At 43.2% G+C, this 18,542-nt stretch overlaps 1 protein-coding gene across 2 annotated transcripts in view; it reads left to right on the top strand.

Moving 5' to 3' along the window:
* PATJ (PATJ crumbs cell polarity complex component) overlaps positions 1 to 18,542 on the top strand; it is a 128,054-nt gene that overhangs the window by 59,547 nt on the left and 49,965 nt on the right. For both annotated transcript variants that reach the window (XM_079313976.1, XM_079313975.1), the window contains exon 26: positions 16,442 to 16,638. In XM_079313976.1, the coding sequence (XP_079170102.1) occupies positions 16,442 to 16,638 (197 nt within the window). The remainder of the gene's footprint in view (positions 1 to 16,441; positions 16,639 to 18,542) is intronic.

Genomic DNA, 18,542 nt, shown 5'->3' with positions numbered 1-18,542 from the left:
TGTAGCTTTTGGAAGAGAGAATTAGTAGGACTTCCCAAAATAACTAAGTATGTTTATAAATTCAGAGAGAGATTTTATCTTTGCTTTTTTTTTAATTACTAAATGAAGGATTTTGAGTCTTTTCAGTGTTTCGGCTCAGCATTCATTGCAGTGAAACTAATATTGCTTGTTTGGGATTTCAACAAAACACAAGTTATGATGAAGTTTGAGCCTTTTCATGCTTATAATGACAGATTGGTTTTGTTTTCTGACGTTAAAAAAGCCCCAAAACAAAACAAGCAAACCCTAAGCCATGAGCACATCTCAGTGTTGGGAAGCTGCAAGGTTTGCAGCGTCGGGAGAATAAGGGATTTTAATGAAGCCCTTTGTGGGAGAGAAATTAATTTTTAACCCCTGTAGCTCACAGGAAAAAGAGGATGCTCAGATAAATAAGATTATTAACTGCTCCTTTGCCATGCAGTGGGTCATGAAGCAGGAAGGTACCTGCAGCTGCCAGCCACAGACACGCTGGGGGTGTTTGGGGATGGAGATGTCATTCGGATGCTGGCAGAGCACAAACAGCAGCTGGGAGCATCCCTGGGTCAGATGTGGGAATCCAGGGATCTGCTGCTCCCTGCATGCTTCCATAGGCAGCTCTGCTCTGCTGGCAGATGTAACTGGGAGCTCGTGGGCAGCCTGAAATTAATATAATTGATGGCATCTCGTGGTGGAAACAGACAGACGGTTTGCCCTTAAGGAGAGAAAAATCTCAGGAAAATAGGCCCAAGGTCGTCAGAAGAAAGACAAGCCCTGAGCCTGTGTGTGATGAGGATTTGAGCTGCTTACAGCCCTGAATGTTTGTCAGGAATGCAGATTTCCTGAGTACATGCTGGTACAGCAATGGTACAAGGGGGTTTCCCAGGTAAGGATTCACATCTATCTCTATGTCGTGTTTGTTTCCAGCAAGTAATTTTTAAGCATTTTTAGTGATAATTTAGAACTGGTGAAGTGCTGGAGAAAGAAAATAATAGCAGAGATTTTTTTTTTTTTCCTTCAGTTTGAAGCATGGACATATAGCATGATTGGAATATTGACTGCATTTAATATCTTTAAAATATTTTCTCTTGTGTTTGCTTATAAATCATTGCTTCTGTGTATGCCAGTGCTCCACATCCTTGTCTGCAAAACTGACTGGAGCACACAGTGCTTAAAGTATAAGAATTTGTAGCATTAAATTTCTTGCTGTATAGAATAATCTACTCTTCCATAACTGTTATTGTAATGCAGAGACAGATGGCTGAATTTTCTTCACTTTGCTTGTTAAGAATGTGTTAGGTAAATGTTTTTAGACTAAAATAAAAAGCTGCTGGGAATCTAAACTGAATATTCAGCATTTTCTTGGTAGAAGGAAGCAAAGCAAGAATAAAGCAATGTGATAGTAAACAAATGAGCTATTTGCAATGAAGGATAATCTAATCTTTAAATATTGCCTGAGATTGCATTTGTTCTTAGGTAAGATCTTTTCTTCCAACACCAGCCAGGTACCCAGAGAATAGCACTGAAATGCTGGGCATGAAATACACTGATTTGATGTTATAAGGTTATTACATTGTCTGGGGCTTGGTGCAGGTGGCTGATGTTGCTTGGGATCTTTGATCTCACTCCGGTGCTGCAGATAAGTAATTTCAGATAGGAGATAATGTCTGTGGTTTAAATCTGTAAACACAGGTACAAACTTGCTAAGGGAGGATGATCCAAGCAGCTCTTTATATATTGCTCTCACCAAAGTACTGTTAATATCACTGCAATGACTTGCAATTAAAAATATGTTAAAAGGATGTAAATATTTAAATAGATAAATGAAAGGCAGACACCGGCTCGTAAAAGGTGGTTATGTGTTTATATTCTTGACTAATAACCTGATTTTTAGATTGGAAGATATCTTTCATCATTACCACTGTAAATGATGTTGCTCCAGTGCACAGAGAAAAAAAAATTAAAAAAGAAAACTCCACAGTGCCTCATGTCTTGCCCAGACTAGCACAGCATTGCTTCTAGTTAGAATACAGAGCAGATTATTTGCATAATAGCTCTGTAACAAAATGGTCTGCTCTGTTTAAGCTGTAGCTGTTCCCAGTACATAGTGGAAGTAAGGCTCTAACAGAAGGGAAATAGAAAAAATGTTAAATGACAATAATTTTATTCTTTACAGGCGTTGCCTAGTTTTGCACAGTATTGCAGCAATTGAGGCAGCTGTCCAAAATCACTTCTTGAACTGTCAGGAGAAAGTTGAAATGATTTTTTGCTTCTCAGTCTGAAGACTTGATTCTCCCTTATTCCCTGTCGTGGCTTAGGGGCAGCTCCTCAGTTTGAGCAGGTGTGTAATTGCTCTTTATCAGGGTAGGTGGCATTTAAAGAGCAATCCAGAGTATTTATCTCTAGGTGTGCTGGCTACAGTACTCTGTGACAGACCAGTGAAAATTTGCTTTATGCTTGTAGTGGCCACGTGTGTATTGAAAACTGATTGCAAGCTGCAGGCATTAGGAAGGAAATCTATATGCAGATACATTTGTGTGTGTGTGCTGGCTGAATCTGATGAGCATCTCTGTTTTATCACCAAATTCAGAGCACTTTTGCCATATTGGCTTTAGAGGAGATGTGGCAGCTGGCTGGAGGGCAGGTGGTTCTTTCTGCTGCCCCAGAAGCAGTGATGAGCCTTTTATAATCAGTGTGATGATGTGCTTGTCTGTTTTCTTCATCAGTGCTTGGAGATGGTGGCTTGTGCCTCTCTCTCTACTTCCCCAAGAAGTTGTTAGAGGAAATGTTATAATCTGAGGATGCCCCTGGATGCCTGGAAGTGTCCAAGGCCAGGTTGGATGGAGTTTGGAGATGCCTGGCATAGTGGAAGGAATGAGATGAGCTTTAAGGTCTCTTCCAAGCCAAACCACTCCATGGTTCTGTCATTAAGGAAACAGCAAATTTTGGCTGCTGGGGCTGTGCAGGGATGGGGCTCTTCTCCCCAGAGCCATGGGATCAGCACCTCCCTCAAGACCCCTGAATCCAGGCCCCCTGGGGGATGGGAAGGGGTTCCAGCATCAGGTCCCCCTGATCAGGGCTCCTGGAGCCAGCCCTGCCCTTGCCCTGCCCTCCAGCTGCAGCTCAGGATCCAAGGGCAGGGTTAATGTTCCACCAGAGCTGGGATCCTTGGGGAGTGACAGGGAGAAAGAAACAGTGGGGCTGGTGAGTCAGGAGGGTGCAAGAGGAGCACAGGACAGCTGAGGTTGTGGCCATGGTCTGGGGGAAGGACAAGAGGGGAGCAGCACCCTGCTCCTCTGCTTTGTGCACAGGCCAGCACAGAGCCAGCAGCAGCAGCTGAGCCAGCTGAATGTGAGACTCCTGCTCAGGTGATGAGTGTTCCACTGCCAGGGGACAGAGCTGCAGGTGAATTACAAACACTGTCTGAAGCTGGGAGTGGGAAACCTTGGCTTTGCCAGATCACTTGTGATTGTTTTGTAGGTACCAAGTGCATTGAGCCAGCAGGGTTTTTGTTTTGTTTGAATTTCAGGTAGTTTCAGAGGGGTTTTGTGTCCCTTTAGCTGAAAAACAAGCCTGTTAGTTATCAGAGATTTATAAATTCTGGTGGTTTTTTTCTGCAATTTCAGAATGGTAAGCCTAAGTAGATTTTTCAGCCTGTAAATGTTATGGTTGTATAGTATCCTGAACTCTGTATCTCTAGAAAAGTACTGACTTCCCACTCCTTAGGGTGAGCTGAGAAATCATCATTTCCATGGTGTGATGGTCCTGAGAACATTACAAGATACTGGAGATAAGTTCCCATGCTTGCAATGTGCTGTACCCAAACTGGGAGGGATTTGAATGGAAGAGCCAGAGGGTGGGAAGGCACAGGGCATTTTCCTGTGGGTGCACTTGCACGTGGAGCCAAGTTATGGCTCTTAGTGCTGTGTGGTGAGAGCAGAGAGGGATTTCATCTCCCAATCTGGTTAAAAGCCATAAGGTTTGCCTGCAATTTCCTCAATCCATTTTGCAACCTGTTACTCATTTAGAGAAATGGCAGATTATTTAAGGATTAATACAGTATCACTTTGTTGTGCATCATTAATGGATTTAAGTAGGCAATGCTGTAATTTTAGAGCAAGAGTTCATGTCAGGATTGAGTTGTTAGAAGAGTAGGTCATGTGATTTTTAGAATATTGTTTGTATAGAAGATGTGTTTTTTAAACACTGTTTTTCAAGGGCAGAGAGCCACTGAGGGACCAGCCTGTGGTGCCCAGTGGGGCATCTCTGAAGGGCTGGGAGAAGAGTGGAGGGGGAAGAAATGGGATGCTGGGGATGGGGATGCTGTGTGATGGGGATGGGGATGAGGATGAGGAGAGGATTGGGATGGGGATGCTGTGGGATGGGGATGGGATGAGGATGAGGATGAGGATGAGGATGAGGATGAGGAGAGGATTGGGATGGGGATGCTGTGGGATGGGGATGGGATGAGGATGAGGAGAAGATTGGGATGGGGATGCTGTGGGATGGGGATGGGATGAGGATGAGGATGAGGATGAGGAGAGGATTGGGATGGGGATGCTGTGGGATGGGGAGAGGATTGGGATGGGATGGAGATGCTGTGGGATGGGGATGCTGTGGGATGGGGAGAGGATTGGGATGGGATGGGGATGGGATGGGATGGAGATGCTGTGGATGGGATGGGGATGCTGTGGGATGGGATGGGATGGGGATGCTGTGGGATGGGGAGAGGATTGGGATGGGATGGGGATGCTGTGGGATGGAGATGCTGTGGATGGGATGGGGATGCTGTGGGATGGGGATGGGATGGGGATGCTGTGGGATGGGGAGAGGATTGGGATGGGATGGGGATGGGATGGGATGGAGATGCTGTGGATGGGATGGGGATGCTGTGGGATGGGGATGTTTGCACGGGGACACAAGGATGGGGAAAGGTGTGAGGGTTTTAATGAGTGGTGCTGTGAGTGCTGCAGCTAATGAACTTGGACTCCTACAGGTTTGTGCCTCCCACTCACCTGGCCTGGGTGTTGAGGAAGGTGTGAGCTCCACTTGGAGCTTTTCCTGTGGCTGGAGCCTTCCTGAGGCTTTCCCTGGAGAGAATTCTCTGCCTTTATTAGAGTGTGAGCTCATACCAAAGCCTTTCCCCCATCAGGGTATTTATCAGATTTCTCTCCTGCCTATTTTCATGAACTTTTTACAGCACCTTTGAGACCCCAGCTCCACCATGAGATTGGCTGCCAGTCCAGAGGTTTGGGGGCAGGAGCTTGGATTGCACAGGGAGTGGTTACACATGCATTAAAAAAAAACAGAATAAAAGCAGCTACCCTATTAGAACTAAGCTTAATTTCTATTAAAATACTAAAATATAATTAATAAACACTGGAGCATGACCCCTGGGCTGCCACTGGGAAGACCTGGCATCTCTTTGGTGGGTTGCCATCTGTCATAAGAGACATGAAGCATCTTGAGACTTGTGGAGCTCCACACCACAGTTCCCAGAGGTCAGGTGGCCATGTAAATTTGAAAATAAAATAAAATAGAATGGAGGATCCATACAGTTCCAGCTTACCCAGGAGACAGTGTTTATTACTCAAGAGTAAGTCATGGATGCATCTGAATCATCTTATTTGAAGTCTAAATTCCATAAGAAGGGGAAAAAAATCAATTGAATATTAAGCCAAAAGAATTACAGTAAAAATTATCATACCCCACTCTTACTTTTCCCTCAGGCATTTATTTTTTTAACTTTCTCTTAGTTGATTTCCTCCTCCACTCGGAGTGGAAAAAGTGAGTCTATTTAATATAGTAAAGTTTATCCATTTAGCTCTTCCCCTTGGATTAATCCTTGGAGATGGGTTTCTTTTGCCAGAAGGAAAAAGAGTACTTGACATATTGCAAGTCTCTGCTCACATACATCATCAATTTCCTGATTATAATTGTGTTCATTTCAAAAATGCCCAAAGCGTAATGCATTAATATCTTTATTTCATTAAATACATTAGAAGAGAAGCTATTTGTTGTCTAATAACATATTTTGGTCCTAAAAAAAGAAATCATTTCTTCAAATACTCTGTTCACTTCTTTGTGATACAATTCTTCTGCTGCAGAAAAATGAATGCCTTACTTAGCACCTCTTATATGAAGGAAAGGTGTCTGACCCTGGCACTTTTATTTTACTCTTTTGTGGAATAGAAAAACAGATCTGCCAGGCACTGTCCTTTGGAGAGCTTAGAAATAATCAGAATAGAATTCCTGATACAAAATATTGCTTTATTTAATCAAACCTGTCAAGTGTTCTGATGTCATAAGTGCAGCACAAACCTGATTAACTTCTCCAATAGACTCCCAGGACAGCTGATTAAAGAAGATGTATGGTTTATTTAGGGATTATTCACTGGGGGATTGGTGTGGAGAGGAATTGTTATCCATTCCAGTCCAGATTCCCCTGCCTCACCTGGTGGGAGTAGAATTTGGCAGCTGTAAATGCAGAAGTTGCTGCCTGAACTAACACTTGCAGTGCTAGCAAAAGATCTGTGTTCTCATCAGCAGTGGGTGCCCACTTATTTTCATTTTGTGTCATGTAAGACAGTTGAAAATTCTTCCTGAAACTCTTGGTGTCTCATTTTAAGAGGAGACCTTGCAATGAATTATTTATTTAGTTGGTGCCTTTCTCTTTTGGAATAAGAGCCCTAAAACAGGAGTGTGTCTTCAGCCTGGAACTTTGTATTTTAGTGGTTTGTCTACATGAGAAGTGTTCACTTTGTCATCCTCTCTAGTGTTCTGCTGAAAACCTCCTCCAGGAAGGAGGAATGGATTTGCAGGAGTCTGAAATGAGAGCTGACACAGGAGGGAGGAAGAACTTCTGCTTCATCTCCACTTCTCCTGGGCTAAAACACAATCTGAAATCAGAGTGCTGGGCTGTGATCAACACATCAGACACCACAAATTGGGGCATGACAGCTGGAGAAATGGAAATGCATCCAAAACAATGATTCCTGTGTATTTATGAACAGAAGAGGCTTCAAAGTGCAATTGTTGGTGTGCATTTGTTTTGTTCCAAGGCACAGAAATCTGCAGCAGTGCCAGGTGTCACAGCCTTTTTTCACTCATGTTTTATTTTACCTCAGCAATCAAAGTCAAGCCATGGCACTGGGAAACCCAGGTTTGTACCTCACCAAAGCCTGATGGCTCAGGTACAGTTTGGTAGCTCAAAAGTGTTCAGGTAGTTTGTAAATGAGGAGCTCTGATTAGTTTGTTGGAAGATAAAGCAGATATGAACCTAACAAAATAGATAGTTTATCTCCTCATTTTTAAAAAAATTTAAACAGCTATCTGAACAGCATTGTGGGGCTGGTCAGGTCTTTTTCATAAATCACCTCATGTCCACTAAAAGCCAGATATTCAGCTTTTTTAATACTTAGCTGCTTTTTAATTTAAATTTACTTTGCATTTCGTTTAAATTAAACATTTTCTGCTTTCCACATGCATTGGAAGTTTTAAAAGACAATCTGCATAGAGATCTGAGCATACTCTAACCCATTAGCAAATTTTCCTGAATAGCTTTTTTCATTTAAAGTATGTGTGCACCCAGAGAATTGAGAGGAATCTGGACCCAGCTCTGACTGTAGTAAAAAATCCAGCTTTTTCCTCAAACAAAGAGCTTTTCTCTCCACAACTCCTTCAGTGGGAATGAAAATAGCTTATCAAACCTGAGCAACTTGTTAGGGGCTGAGAGAGGATATTTTTCTTTGCTGGCCTGTGAATAGAAGCTGGGAGTGTGAAGCTGAGAGTTGTCAGCTGGAGAATTGTGGAAGTGTTTGTGGCAGAGCCTCCTCTGAGGTCACTGCACAACGAGCTGAGTGTGAAACCCTTGGCAAAGTGGAAATTAGACCATTTAAAAACAGGTTTGATCACCACAGAACCCCCATTATCTGCCAGGAGAATAACAATGCTTCTGTTAAATATCCCAGTTTTAAAGGAAAACATGGCAGTAAAGACTTTTTTTTTTTTTTTTTTTTTGTATTAATTGTTATTGGCATGTTTGTGTGCAGTGTTTTTATTAGGAAGCTGTTGTTTGTATTTTAATTGCATTCTCATTTCTGTCCAAATGCAAACAGTAAATGCTGTTAGGAAAAATATAAAGTATGGAAGGAAAGTTTAGTTTCACAATATCTGACATGATTAATTAATTAACCAAATGTATCATAAATTTTATATTTCCTTAAATGTTTGTATAGCTTATGTATATACTTAAAATAATACTATATACACTAAAATACTTTTATTATATTAAAAATACCTTTTTATACAAACAAATGTTTGTATAGCTTATATATATACTTAAAATACTTAGCTCCCCATAGTAGACCTAAAAAAAGGAACATGCAATGTTAATACAATATTTTGGTGCAAGTAAATCTATTTTTGTAGCAACAGGCTTGACACTTACAATCAATCTTCAGCAAAACAACTAAAACCTAAAAATAGTAAAGAGGATTAAAATTTATCATTGAGATTGCCACTGAATTAATTCACAGCTGAAGTGGCTGATCATGATCAATCTTCTGTGGGGCTTCTTGCTGTTGAGGCTCTCTGTAACTCCAGCCCAGCTCCCTGGGCATTCTCCTGGGCTTTACAGTCCCAGTGATTCATCCAGCTTTAATCTGCTTAATCACTGTCACAGCACATTTAAAAACTGCTGTGCAAGCAAATTTAAGACTTGTGGGGTGGGGGCTGTTAATGCAGAAGTTTGATGGAGTCCTTGTGGCTTTGCTGTGTCACAGCAAGGGAAGAGTTGGGACTCTCCATCTCTGATCCCAGTGCCATTTCCTCATCTCCAGCTGCTTTTCCACAGCCACCTCCCTAGTCTTTTTTTATTTTTATGGCTTGTCAGTGCAACTGTTCTGATTTTTTTCCCTACGTTTCACAGCACGTGGCAGACCCTGGAGACCTTCCTTGAAGAATATTTTGTAGATCTCTGGGCTCATCAGCACAGGCTGTGTTTGCTGCTCAAAAAGTCTTTATTATTAAATCCAAATTTCTCTAGTCCCCACTCTAGATGGAGGAGGTTCAGGCTCTTACTGCAGGTTCTTAAATTAATCAAATTAAATGAATCACTAAGCAAGAAATGTCTCATCACCTTGACTTCTGATTTCTGTGCTGCCTCTTACTTATGCAGTTACTTATCACTGGGCCCCTAAAAGTCTTCATTAGGTAACAAAGTCTCAGTTTCTGACAGGAGTCTGACACAGTTCTCTTTAATTAGACTCCATGCAGGAAGATTCCAAGATAATGGCAGTGCCAGTCACTTTGTGAGAACATCATAATTACAGATTAAACACTGTCATGATCAACTTACATTATTCCTGTCAGGGGAGGAACAATTTAAATGTTCACAATATTGTTTGTATTCAGACCAAGTGGAGAAAGCAATGGATTAGAATTCCCAATATTCAGACACATCAAATGAACCAGCAGCTTTCAAATCCAGGTGTAGGGAGGGGATCAGAGATCCTGGCAGAGCAAAGTGAGCAGGAGCAAGGCAGAAAACCTGCTCCCTCCAGGAGCTTTGCAGGTCCTTCCCACCTCCTGTGGTTCTGTGAGAGTGGGTTAGGAAGGGAATTTCAGTCCCAGCTGGGAGATACTCTCCAAACTGAGTGGTGAAAGGGGTGGTTAAAGCACCAGCAGCTGGGATCTGGTGCTGCTGCATCCTTAGGGATCCCTGATGCTCAGTGCCAGGTGACAGCTGGAATTTCCCTGGGACTTTGCAGCCTTCCCTGCTCTGTTCTCTCACCCAAGCTTCCCAGAGAGCTGTGTTTTCCTTGGGGAGCTGCAGCAGAGATAACTGAGCCTGATCTCCAGGACGCTCCTGAGCTGGGGAGCTCTGGAGAGTGCAGGGTGCTGCCTGTGGGTGACTTCAGCTGCATAGTGCCACAAAATACATTGGGATATTTACATTAAATTGTTTCTATGTGATGTTTCTCTTATAAACATGGTCTACAGCAGTTGTCATTGGGCCTTACCTCACATTTTCAGGATTTAATGACTCCAAAATGCCTTCAGTCTGGCATTTCACAGCATAACCACAACGTGATATATTTGTACACGTCACCATTTATATCCTCACAATGGATTTTATCAAAAGGACCAAGAAAAAGTCCTCATTTCTATTTGTTTGTGTTTAATCAGTGTGATGCTCCAGCACAGTGTCTCCTGTGTGGAGGAAGCACCCAGTTTCCCAGAGCTGCCAGTGCTGTTCTCCAGAGCCTGCAGGAGCTGGGGAGCATCAGATGGAGCAGTCCCAGCTCAGCTCCAGTGAGTCACTGATTGCCACAGCACCCAGAGGAGGTCACTCCTGAGCAAAACAAGGGCTTGCAAGGGGGTTAATGCATCATTTGAAAGGCAAATGGGTGGAAGGATTGTGTGCAGGGGAAGGCAGATTCCCTTATAATCACCAATTACTGGCATGGGGATGATCTATTTACCACATTTCCACTAAATCTCCTTTTAAAAGATCCCAGATAAGCATAGGCTCATCATGGCCTTCTCATCTAATTTTAAAAAAAGAAAAACATACAGTATCTCCTCCTCAGAGGACTTAAATGTTGTTTAATGGAAGTGCAGCATCAGAATGAAACTTTGGGCCTGAATAAAGAAAAAAATAGTTGTTAAAAACTCCATTTGTGCAAAATGTTGGTGTGAAATTGTGCAAGCATTGGAGATGCTCTCTGACATTATAGACCAGAGTTACTCTGGTTTTCAGTCACTTTTCTCTCTGCTGTTGTCTTTGGAGGTGTGATGGTTCCTTTGATTATAGGAAGAAGTAATTAATGGTGACAGTTCCTAAATGCCACCTGCTCAGGGGAGCAGGCTGAAATGGTGTTTGAATAGGATTGTGGAGGCTCTCACTATCCCCTTCCTCCTGGGTGGGTTAACAAGCACCACCAGAAATTTCCATCTTCTGCTGTAAAAAATGATGTGAGGGACGGGGGATTTAGGGAGAGAAGAAAAGTTTCCTTTTGTGAGCTGAGAATGAGAGGAGCAAAACGGAATTGGAGCCTGAGCTGGAGGGAGCAGTGAGAAGAAACTTGGAGATCCCAAATAAGAGCCAGAATTCTTCACACAAAACAAGAGGAAAAGAGGGAATTCTCAGGAGAGTTTAATGCCAGTTTGTTTCTCACTTGAGGTTGAGTGAGCTCCATTTGTCAGGGTGTGTAGCCACACCTGAGCTGTTTGTGGCACCTGGTGTTCTCTCCCTCATGGAATTTGAAGGAATGTTAAACTATTTTGGCTGACAGTATTTTGGGGAAGAAGGAGCCATGGAGCTCTTTTTTCTTTACTGGGAGAATTAACTGAAGTCTGCCAAAGGGAAAATAGGAATGCTGAGTTTTGTTTTTCCCTGCAAATCATCACTTCAGGTTTGGGAAATGTTTTCCAAATGGGTTCCAAGTGCTGCCAGGGGGATGCCAGAGGGAGGTTGCAGGGGATGCTGAGTCTCTGGGTCAGTAGGGACCTCTCTGCCCCCAGGTTTGCAGATAATAGCACTTGAGAGGATGCACCTCTCTCATTGCCTGAGGTGATGAGAACAGCATCTCTGGCCCTTCCATTTAGATTTTTGAATACAACTGCCCTATTCTTCTCATCCTTGCTGGCCACTGAGAGGAGAATTGTAACTATTTAATGGAATTTAGAAAAACAATACAGAAATACTCTTTTTTTTTTTTTTTTCTTTAAAGCTTATGAAAACAAATTAGTGCATCACTTTTGAGATAAGGTTTGAAGAACTCTCTGCTTCTTTGGAGCTGAATAGAGGGCTAGTGGGAAGATTAAAACAATAAGCTTATTATATTATTAGTAGTGGGAGAATTCTAAACCCCATTTGTTCAATTATGGTCCCTTCAATATGCTTATTTAGGTTCTTGTAAATTGTAATCAGTAAATTAGACGTGCTGCCCTCACAGCTCTAGGGTTAGCTTTCAAGGGACTCCCTACATTAATTTTTTTTTAATGTTTGTAGTGAAATCAAGAAGGGAATTGGTTGTTTGATATGCAAGGCTGGCCCTGTGCAGAATGCTGCCTGCATTCTGATGTCTGTCACTGCCCAGTGAGGAGCTGTGCTGGGCAGGGCCAGGGCTGCAACCAGGCTTTGTGCTGTGGGATAAAAATGGGAGATAAATGCATTCAAACCAGCACAGGCTGATAAATGAGGTCTCCAAAAGCCAGCACATGCTGCTAATAGAGACCTGAGGCAGCACAAGAGGGATGGAAAATCCTCAGCATCACCTTCTGTATTCAGATATCAGCTGCTGTCGTTCTCTGTGGTCTTTTTCCCCTTTTCTTTATATTTTGCCTTGACATTTTTAATATTGAGCATTTGGTACTAAACCAAATCACCTCGCTGAGTCATCCAGAGCCTTTTCTTTCCTCTTTGTACCTTTTCTGGATGGACTCTCATTTGCCTCATGCAGACACCATTTTCCAAAGCAGCACCTCTTCCCTTTCAGCTCATTTAACTGGACATTTCAGCAGGTTTGGGAAACAGGCTCTTCAGCCTTTTGTAAGTGCTTTATATATATATAAATACCTGGCATTTAAGGAGCCTTTTGCCTTTTTGAGAAGCAGTGTCTGGTTCTGGTGTTGCAGATAAATTACGTATTTATTGCAGGACTAGATTGTGCAAACTCCAATATCCTGACCATATTGTCCCCATTTATTTCTTTTATCTCTCTGTTTAATATAATAGGAATAGTGGCTGAGGCAGGGAAACATGCAGCAGCACAACAGTGGATTGTTTGAGAGCAGTTGTCTTCCATTTGCAGGGTTTCCCTTTGAAATGCAATTGTCTGCTAATGTAACTGGGAAATACCATCGCAGGAGTGATCACTAAAGTGTTTAGTCTGGTATTTTTAAGAGAAGCTGGCTGCAGTATTAGCTGGTGAAATATCCTCGGTGAGATGTGTTTGCAGAAGTTGTGATGGGCATATTGTCACCGAGGGTGGAAACAGCCCCGAGTGGTGCCAGAACAAGAGATCCGTGTCCCATGTGTGATGCAGCAACAACAGAATTACAATTGCCTCGTGTAAAGTATCTGGTAATGAAGGCAGATAATGGAATTCTTTGCAAAAGCAGATGCTAGCTGGCTCCCCCAACCCTAGGCAGGGAGCTGGAAACTGATACCAGCTGGAGAGGAGGAAAAACAGCAGAAAAAGGCATTACAAAGAAGATGTCTTAGATGCAGGTTTGTTTAAGCAGTAAATACTTGTTTAAAAGAATCTTGTGAGATCCTTATTAAAAGGCAAACTGAGACTAGCATGGCAGTGCTGTAGGAAGTCAGCTGGATGCTCAGAGGATATTTGTATGCAGATGGGATGAGTGAGGCAGCACCACTGGGAATTTGTTGTCATTTTATTGCCTGGCCAGGACAGCTCCTCCTGGCTGAGCTGCAGGAGATGGGACTGGGGAGAGCCAGAACCTTCTGGTGAGGAGGCAGCCCATGCTAGGAGAAGGTGGATTTTAATAGCAGGGGTGTCTCTACTTGTCCCTTCTCCAGGACAGCAGTTCCTCCTGCCAGGATGGAAATGGGGCAGGCACTGAGCATCCTCATCCTCCCTCCCTGCTCCCCTCTGTTTTACCTCTTAGTCACCTCAGCCATTTCAAACCACGGAATAGTTGCTTTGGAAATTAATGTGATAATTTAGAAACAAGGACTTAGACCACACAGAGGCTTCTTTCTGTTGTACATAAGTTTGGGGGTTTTTTTCAACAAAGATTTCAATGGGGAAGATGCTTTAAAAAAACCCCAAAGAAAACAACCCAGCCCCTTAACAAATAAAGTTCCCAACCCTTGAGTTGGTCTCTGCTTTTTGCCCAGGTTAATTTTTTCTTTACCCAAAATTTGTTCCCACAGTGGGGCATTTTGACAGAGCTGGGGTTCAACTCACCAAGTTTCCAGACCTGGCCCAGCATGGAATTTTAGTGGGGCTTTGTCCCATCTTAATAAATTGCCCAAATTACTGATTTTTGAAGGACTAAAGCTCACTTTTAGTTTCAGCCCAGCTGAGAAAGGAACACACACATGCTTCTGAACTGCCAACATTTCTCCCATGTGAGAAAAATCATTTTTGGGGGAGGAAACACGGTGGAATTACAGATTGCCCTTGGTCTCAGAGGCAGGAGCAATGTGTGTTTGCAGTGTCACAGGGCTGCTCATGCTGGGGAATTTCAGGTGGTTCTACTGACAAGCCAGGAATGAGTTTTGAGGCAGTGTCTGAAGATGTGCAGCTTCATCTGCACTGCATTTAAGTGTGTGTGTGTGTGTTTTCCTTGCTCCTTCAGCTCCTGCCTGTGCAGCTGGCTGTGAGTTGTTGAAATTATGCTTTAGACATGTTCCCTGCTCCTGGCAAACACAAGTGAGATCTGTTCCCCATGTACAACAAGCAATGGAAGGAGCTGTGGCAGACAGTGATGGACAGCAGCCCTCCAGCTCCCATTCTGAGTTTGAGCCACAGAATTGCAATCTGTAAAAAAAAACCCTTTTCTGCCCTGTTCTGGGGTGTGCTGCAGCTCCTTGCTGTGCTGTAATGAGTTATTTGTCTAATTGTGCTGGGCAGAAAATGTCTTGGAGCTTTTCAGGTCTGGACTTGGCCTCGTGGGCAAAGAAATTAAACCAGGTGTAGCTGTGTGTGGCTTCATCTTCTTTGCTTTCAGAAACATCATTTTTGAGACCCTTCCTGTTACTAAGAAGACAAAACAGTTTTCAAATCCATGTAGCAAACCACATCTCTAATTACATTAGTTAAGAAATACATTGAAGATAATAATTAAATAACTAGTTAAGAAATACATTAAAGAACCACACAGCTACATGGATTGCCATTTAACACAGTTATGTGAATTTTGGGGGGCATAGAACTGATGGTAACAAGTGAGCTTTCTGAATTTTTTTTTTTTTGTGATATTCTCATTTTGTGCAGACCTCTGCAGCTTTCCAGGAATATCATCTCAGCCTAACAGCACACCCAGGGGATTTTAGGCTCAGGCACTAGGGATGTGGAGCCTGCAAATGCAGCAAGGGGAGAGCTGGTTGGTGCCTGTGCTGCTCTCAGTGTGGCAAATTCAGCTGGGGCTGAAGCTGCTCTCCATGTCCCCATGGGCTCTGCCAAGGCACAAACATCTGCTGCAGCTGGAGCAATTACTCAGGAAGGATCCTTGGAGAGAAGAGCCACTGGGAATGTCCCATGTTCAGCTAAATTACCCTGACAGCACAAGGGCTGGTGGATGGAGCATCTCTACCTCATCATCTTTCTTCTCTGCAGTTTTTATTCACTTTTGGTTGCCTCCCTCTCACCTTGCCCAGCTCTTTTCCCTCTTTCTTGTTGTCATGGGAACATTCACTACAGCAGTTAAATCATACTATTAAAATATGCTTCCCCAGGAGAGTGGTAGTAGCTAATATTGATCTAGCTCCTGCTGCTGACTCAGGGGTATGGTTGAACATATAATATCCCTTATTTCTCCTTTTCATGCATAATGCAGCAGTCTCTTTCACCTTGGGCTCTGTGCTAAGGTGACACCCAGCCACAGGGATATTCTTTGATTTGCTTTTTCAAAATGTGTGGCCCAGCTGAAGGGTGCATGTGGTGCTTTAAACTGACTTTAGAATCTGGAAAGGGAAGGCAGACAGGAAAGAGCTGCCCTCCCCAGCAATAGTGATAGATGTTTATATGTGGTAAAAAGAAATTCAGATTAACCTGTCAGCATCCCCAACCAGGCTCTGTGCTCTGAATAACTTTGTAAATGTATCAGGCTCTGTCACAGGAATGCTTGAAATGCAGATGAAAGACAAATAACCACTTTAACATCAGGTGAGGCTGCATTTAAAAATGCAATCACTCATCTCCATTGTCTGTGACATCTGCTCTGAGTAATCAGCCCGTTGAGCTCAGCAGAGTGTGCTGAGAGGATTCCTGAGTCACCAGGAGGGAGCAGAAGGTTTTACCTTGAGATGTGAGCTTGCAGTGGTGTTTGAGCCATTAAGTGCTTCAGTTTCCCACAGTGGTTAATTAACCAGCTCGAACTTTATGAGAGTTTCCTGAATTTGATAGGTTTTGTAAGGTAAAGGTGCCTCTGGAATTTCCTTGTTTACCCTCCTTTCAGAAAAGTTTTGGTTTGGAACCAGGCTGTTGTACAAATAATTAAAATAGTATGGGTTTAATGTGAGCAGTATTTGCAGCTGATGCTGCATTTTGCTGTGTGGCTGATACACGTGGAACAAATGGTATTTTAGAGTCTATGCTGAAAAGAGCTCTGTTAAAAACACTTATTTGCAGACAAAGCCATAAATTTCTGGCATATTTTTGCCTGTTGTTGAACATCTGCACGTAACTCACTTCACGTTCTAACTCCCTTTACATTTTGACCTTTTCAGAAAAAATCAGGCAGAGATATGCAGATCTCCCAGGAGAATTGCACATTATTGAGCTGGAGAAAGACAAGAATGGGCTGGGGCTCAGCCTGGCTGGCAACAAGGATCGCTCCAGGATGAGCATCTTCGTGGTTGGGATCAACCCCGACGGCCCCGCGGGACGGGACGGGCGGATGCACATCGGGGACGAGCTGCTGGAGGTAAAACTGTCCTGGGGATGGAGTCCTGGGGTAAAACTGTCCTGGGGATGGAGTCCTGGGGTAAAACTGTCCTGGGGATGGAGTCCTGGGTGTAAAACTGTCCTGGGGATGGAGTCCTGGGGTAAAACTGTCCTGGGGATGGAGTCCTGGGGGTAAAACTGTCCTGGGGATGGAGTCCTGGGGATAAAACTGTCCTGGATGCACTGGGGATGTAGTCCTGGGGGTAAATCTGTGTCCTATGTGCACCTGGGGGATGATCTGCTGGAGGTAAAACTGTCCTGGATGCACTTGGGGATGGACTGGGGGTAAAACTGTCCTGGGTGCACCTGGGGATGGAGTCCTGGGGGTAAAACTGTGTCCTGGATGCACTTTGGGAATGATCTCCTCTAGGGTGTGCAGGGAGGGAGAGGCTCCTGAACCTTTATTTAAAGCCTGCAAGTGGAATTAGGTGGCTGAGCGAGGAGCTGTGCTGATTTATGCCAAGTGAGAACTTGGCCTTTGGCAGGTAAATGTGTTTGCAGTGAAACAAAAATCACTGGCCTGTGAAAAGCAATGTCTTGTCAGGGAAGTCTGTGCTCTCAGCATGTTCACAAGCTCTGCATGGGGAGGGGCTGTTGGAAGGCAGGAAGGGGACAGTAAATCAGTCCTTGGAGTGCATGTGTGGTTTACAGGGAAATTCACACTTCATGTTAAAAAAAAAAAAGCCAGAACCCCCTCAATGCTGCCATATGTGTTTTTACAGATGACAGGGATATTCCCCATCCTGAAAATAAATTTCATGCTCTAATCTGTTTTGATCTGTTGCAACTTAAAATACTTTTTTTTCTTTAGTTGTGTCTGGCACGAGTTCACCCACAAGGCAAGGGAGCTTGTTAGCAAGTGGAATATTTTGTCTTCACTTTTTCTCCAGTCTCCTTGCTTCACCTTCAGCCTGAAAATGCAGCTTTTCCTTCACTTCATCTGGATTTTTGGGCTGTTGCAAAATGACATTTTGCTGCTGGTACCTGCAGTGATTCCCCACGTCGTGATTGCTTCAGTGGTTTAAAAAAATCCTCCATCCCTGGGGATCTTCCCCAGGAGAGAGACTCTCACTGAGGATCAGGGTTTTGCTGACCTGCTGCTCTCCGTGGGTGGTGATGCTTTGATCTTTCAGCAACTCTCTGTGCAATCAGAAAACCACCTATTTTTTCACATTTCTTGACATGAGAAAGAGCAGTTTGACTGCCTGGGGGTACCCTGGGAATAGTCAGAATTGTCCAAGCATTTGTCACTGTCTAACAGTTCTCTAATTAGGGGGTTTCAATACACATAGTACAAGAAAGACTTTTTTTTTTTGGCTATAAAAACATCATCATCTGAAGTTGATTTCATTTTGAATGTGAGAAAAGGTTTAAAAGTCTGGACCATAATGGAGTAGGGTAGGAAAATTGCTTTTTCCTTCAGAATGATGCTTTTTCTATCCCTGATTCTGAATTCTAATGGTAAAAGAAAAGGGAAATTTTTAAATTTTGGGTGTGTTGAAAGAACTCATGGGACAGTTTTCCTCTGCATATCATAGGTATTTCCTGGTAGAGCAGAGGATTTAAAGTTAAGTCCATGAAAAGTCACTGTTAATTACATTAATCCCATATATTTCAAGGCTGAGTTTTGCATCGGTGAGGCACAATATAAGGAGCATTTCCCAAAGTCATGGTGTTGCCCTCATTCCTTTCCCTATTTAGTTGGAAATAAAATGTGGGTGAGTTTTTTCCTTTCAGTAGAAAGAGAGTGAGATTCTCCATCTCAGAAATGCCAAGATTAAAATAAAAAATTCAAGGAGACTTTAATAACTCCCTTGTTTATCTTTGCAATCCAATTTAAGATGAGCCATCAGTGGCACGGGGGTGCAGTTCCTTATAGGAAAG

The sequence above is a fragment of the Erithacus rubecula genome (genome assembly GCF_903797595.1).
Source record: "Erithacus rubecula genome assembly, chromosome: 10".
Classification (NCBI taxonomy): Eukaryota; Metazoa; Chordata; class Aves; order Passeriformes; family Muscicapidae; genus Erithacus; species Erithacus rubecula.
The sequence above is the reverse complement of the archived record's forward strand: the minus strand, read 5'-3'. Positions and strand labels throughout refer to the sequence as shown.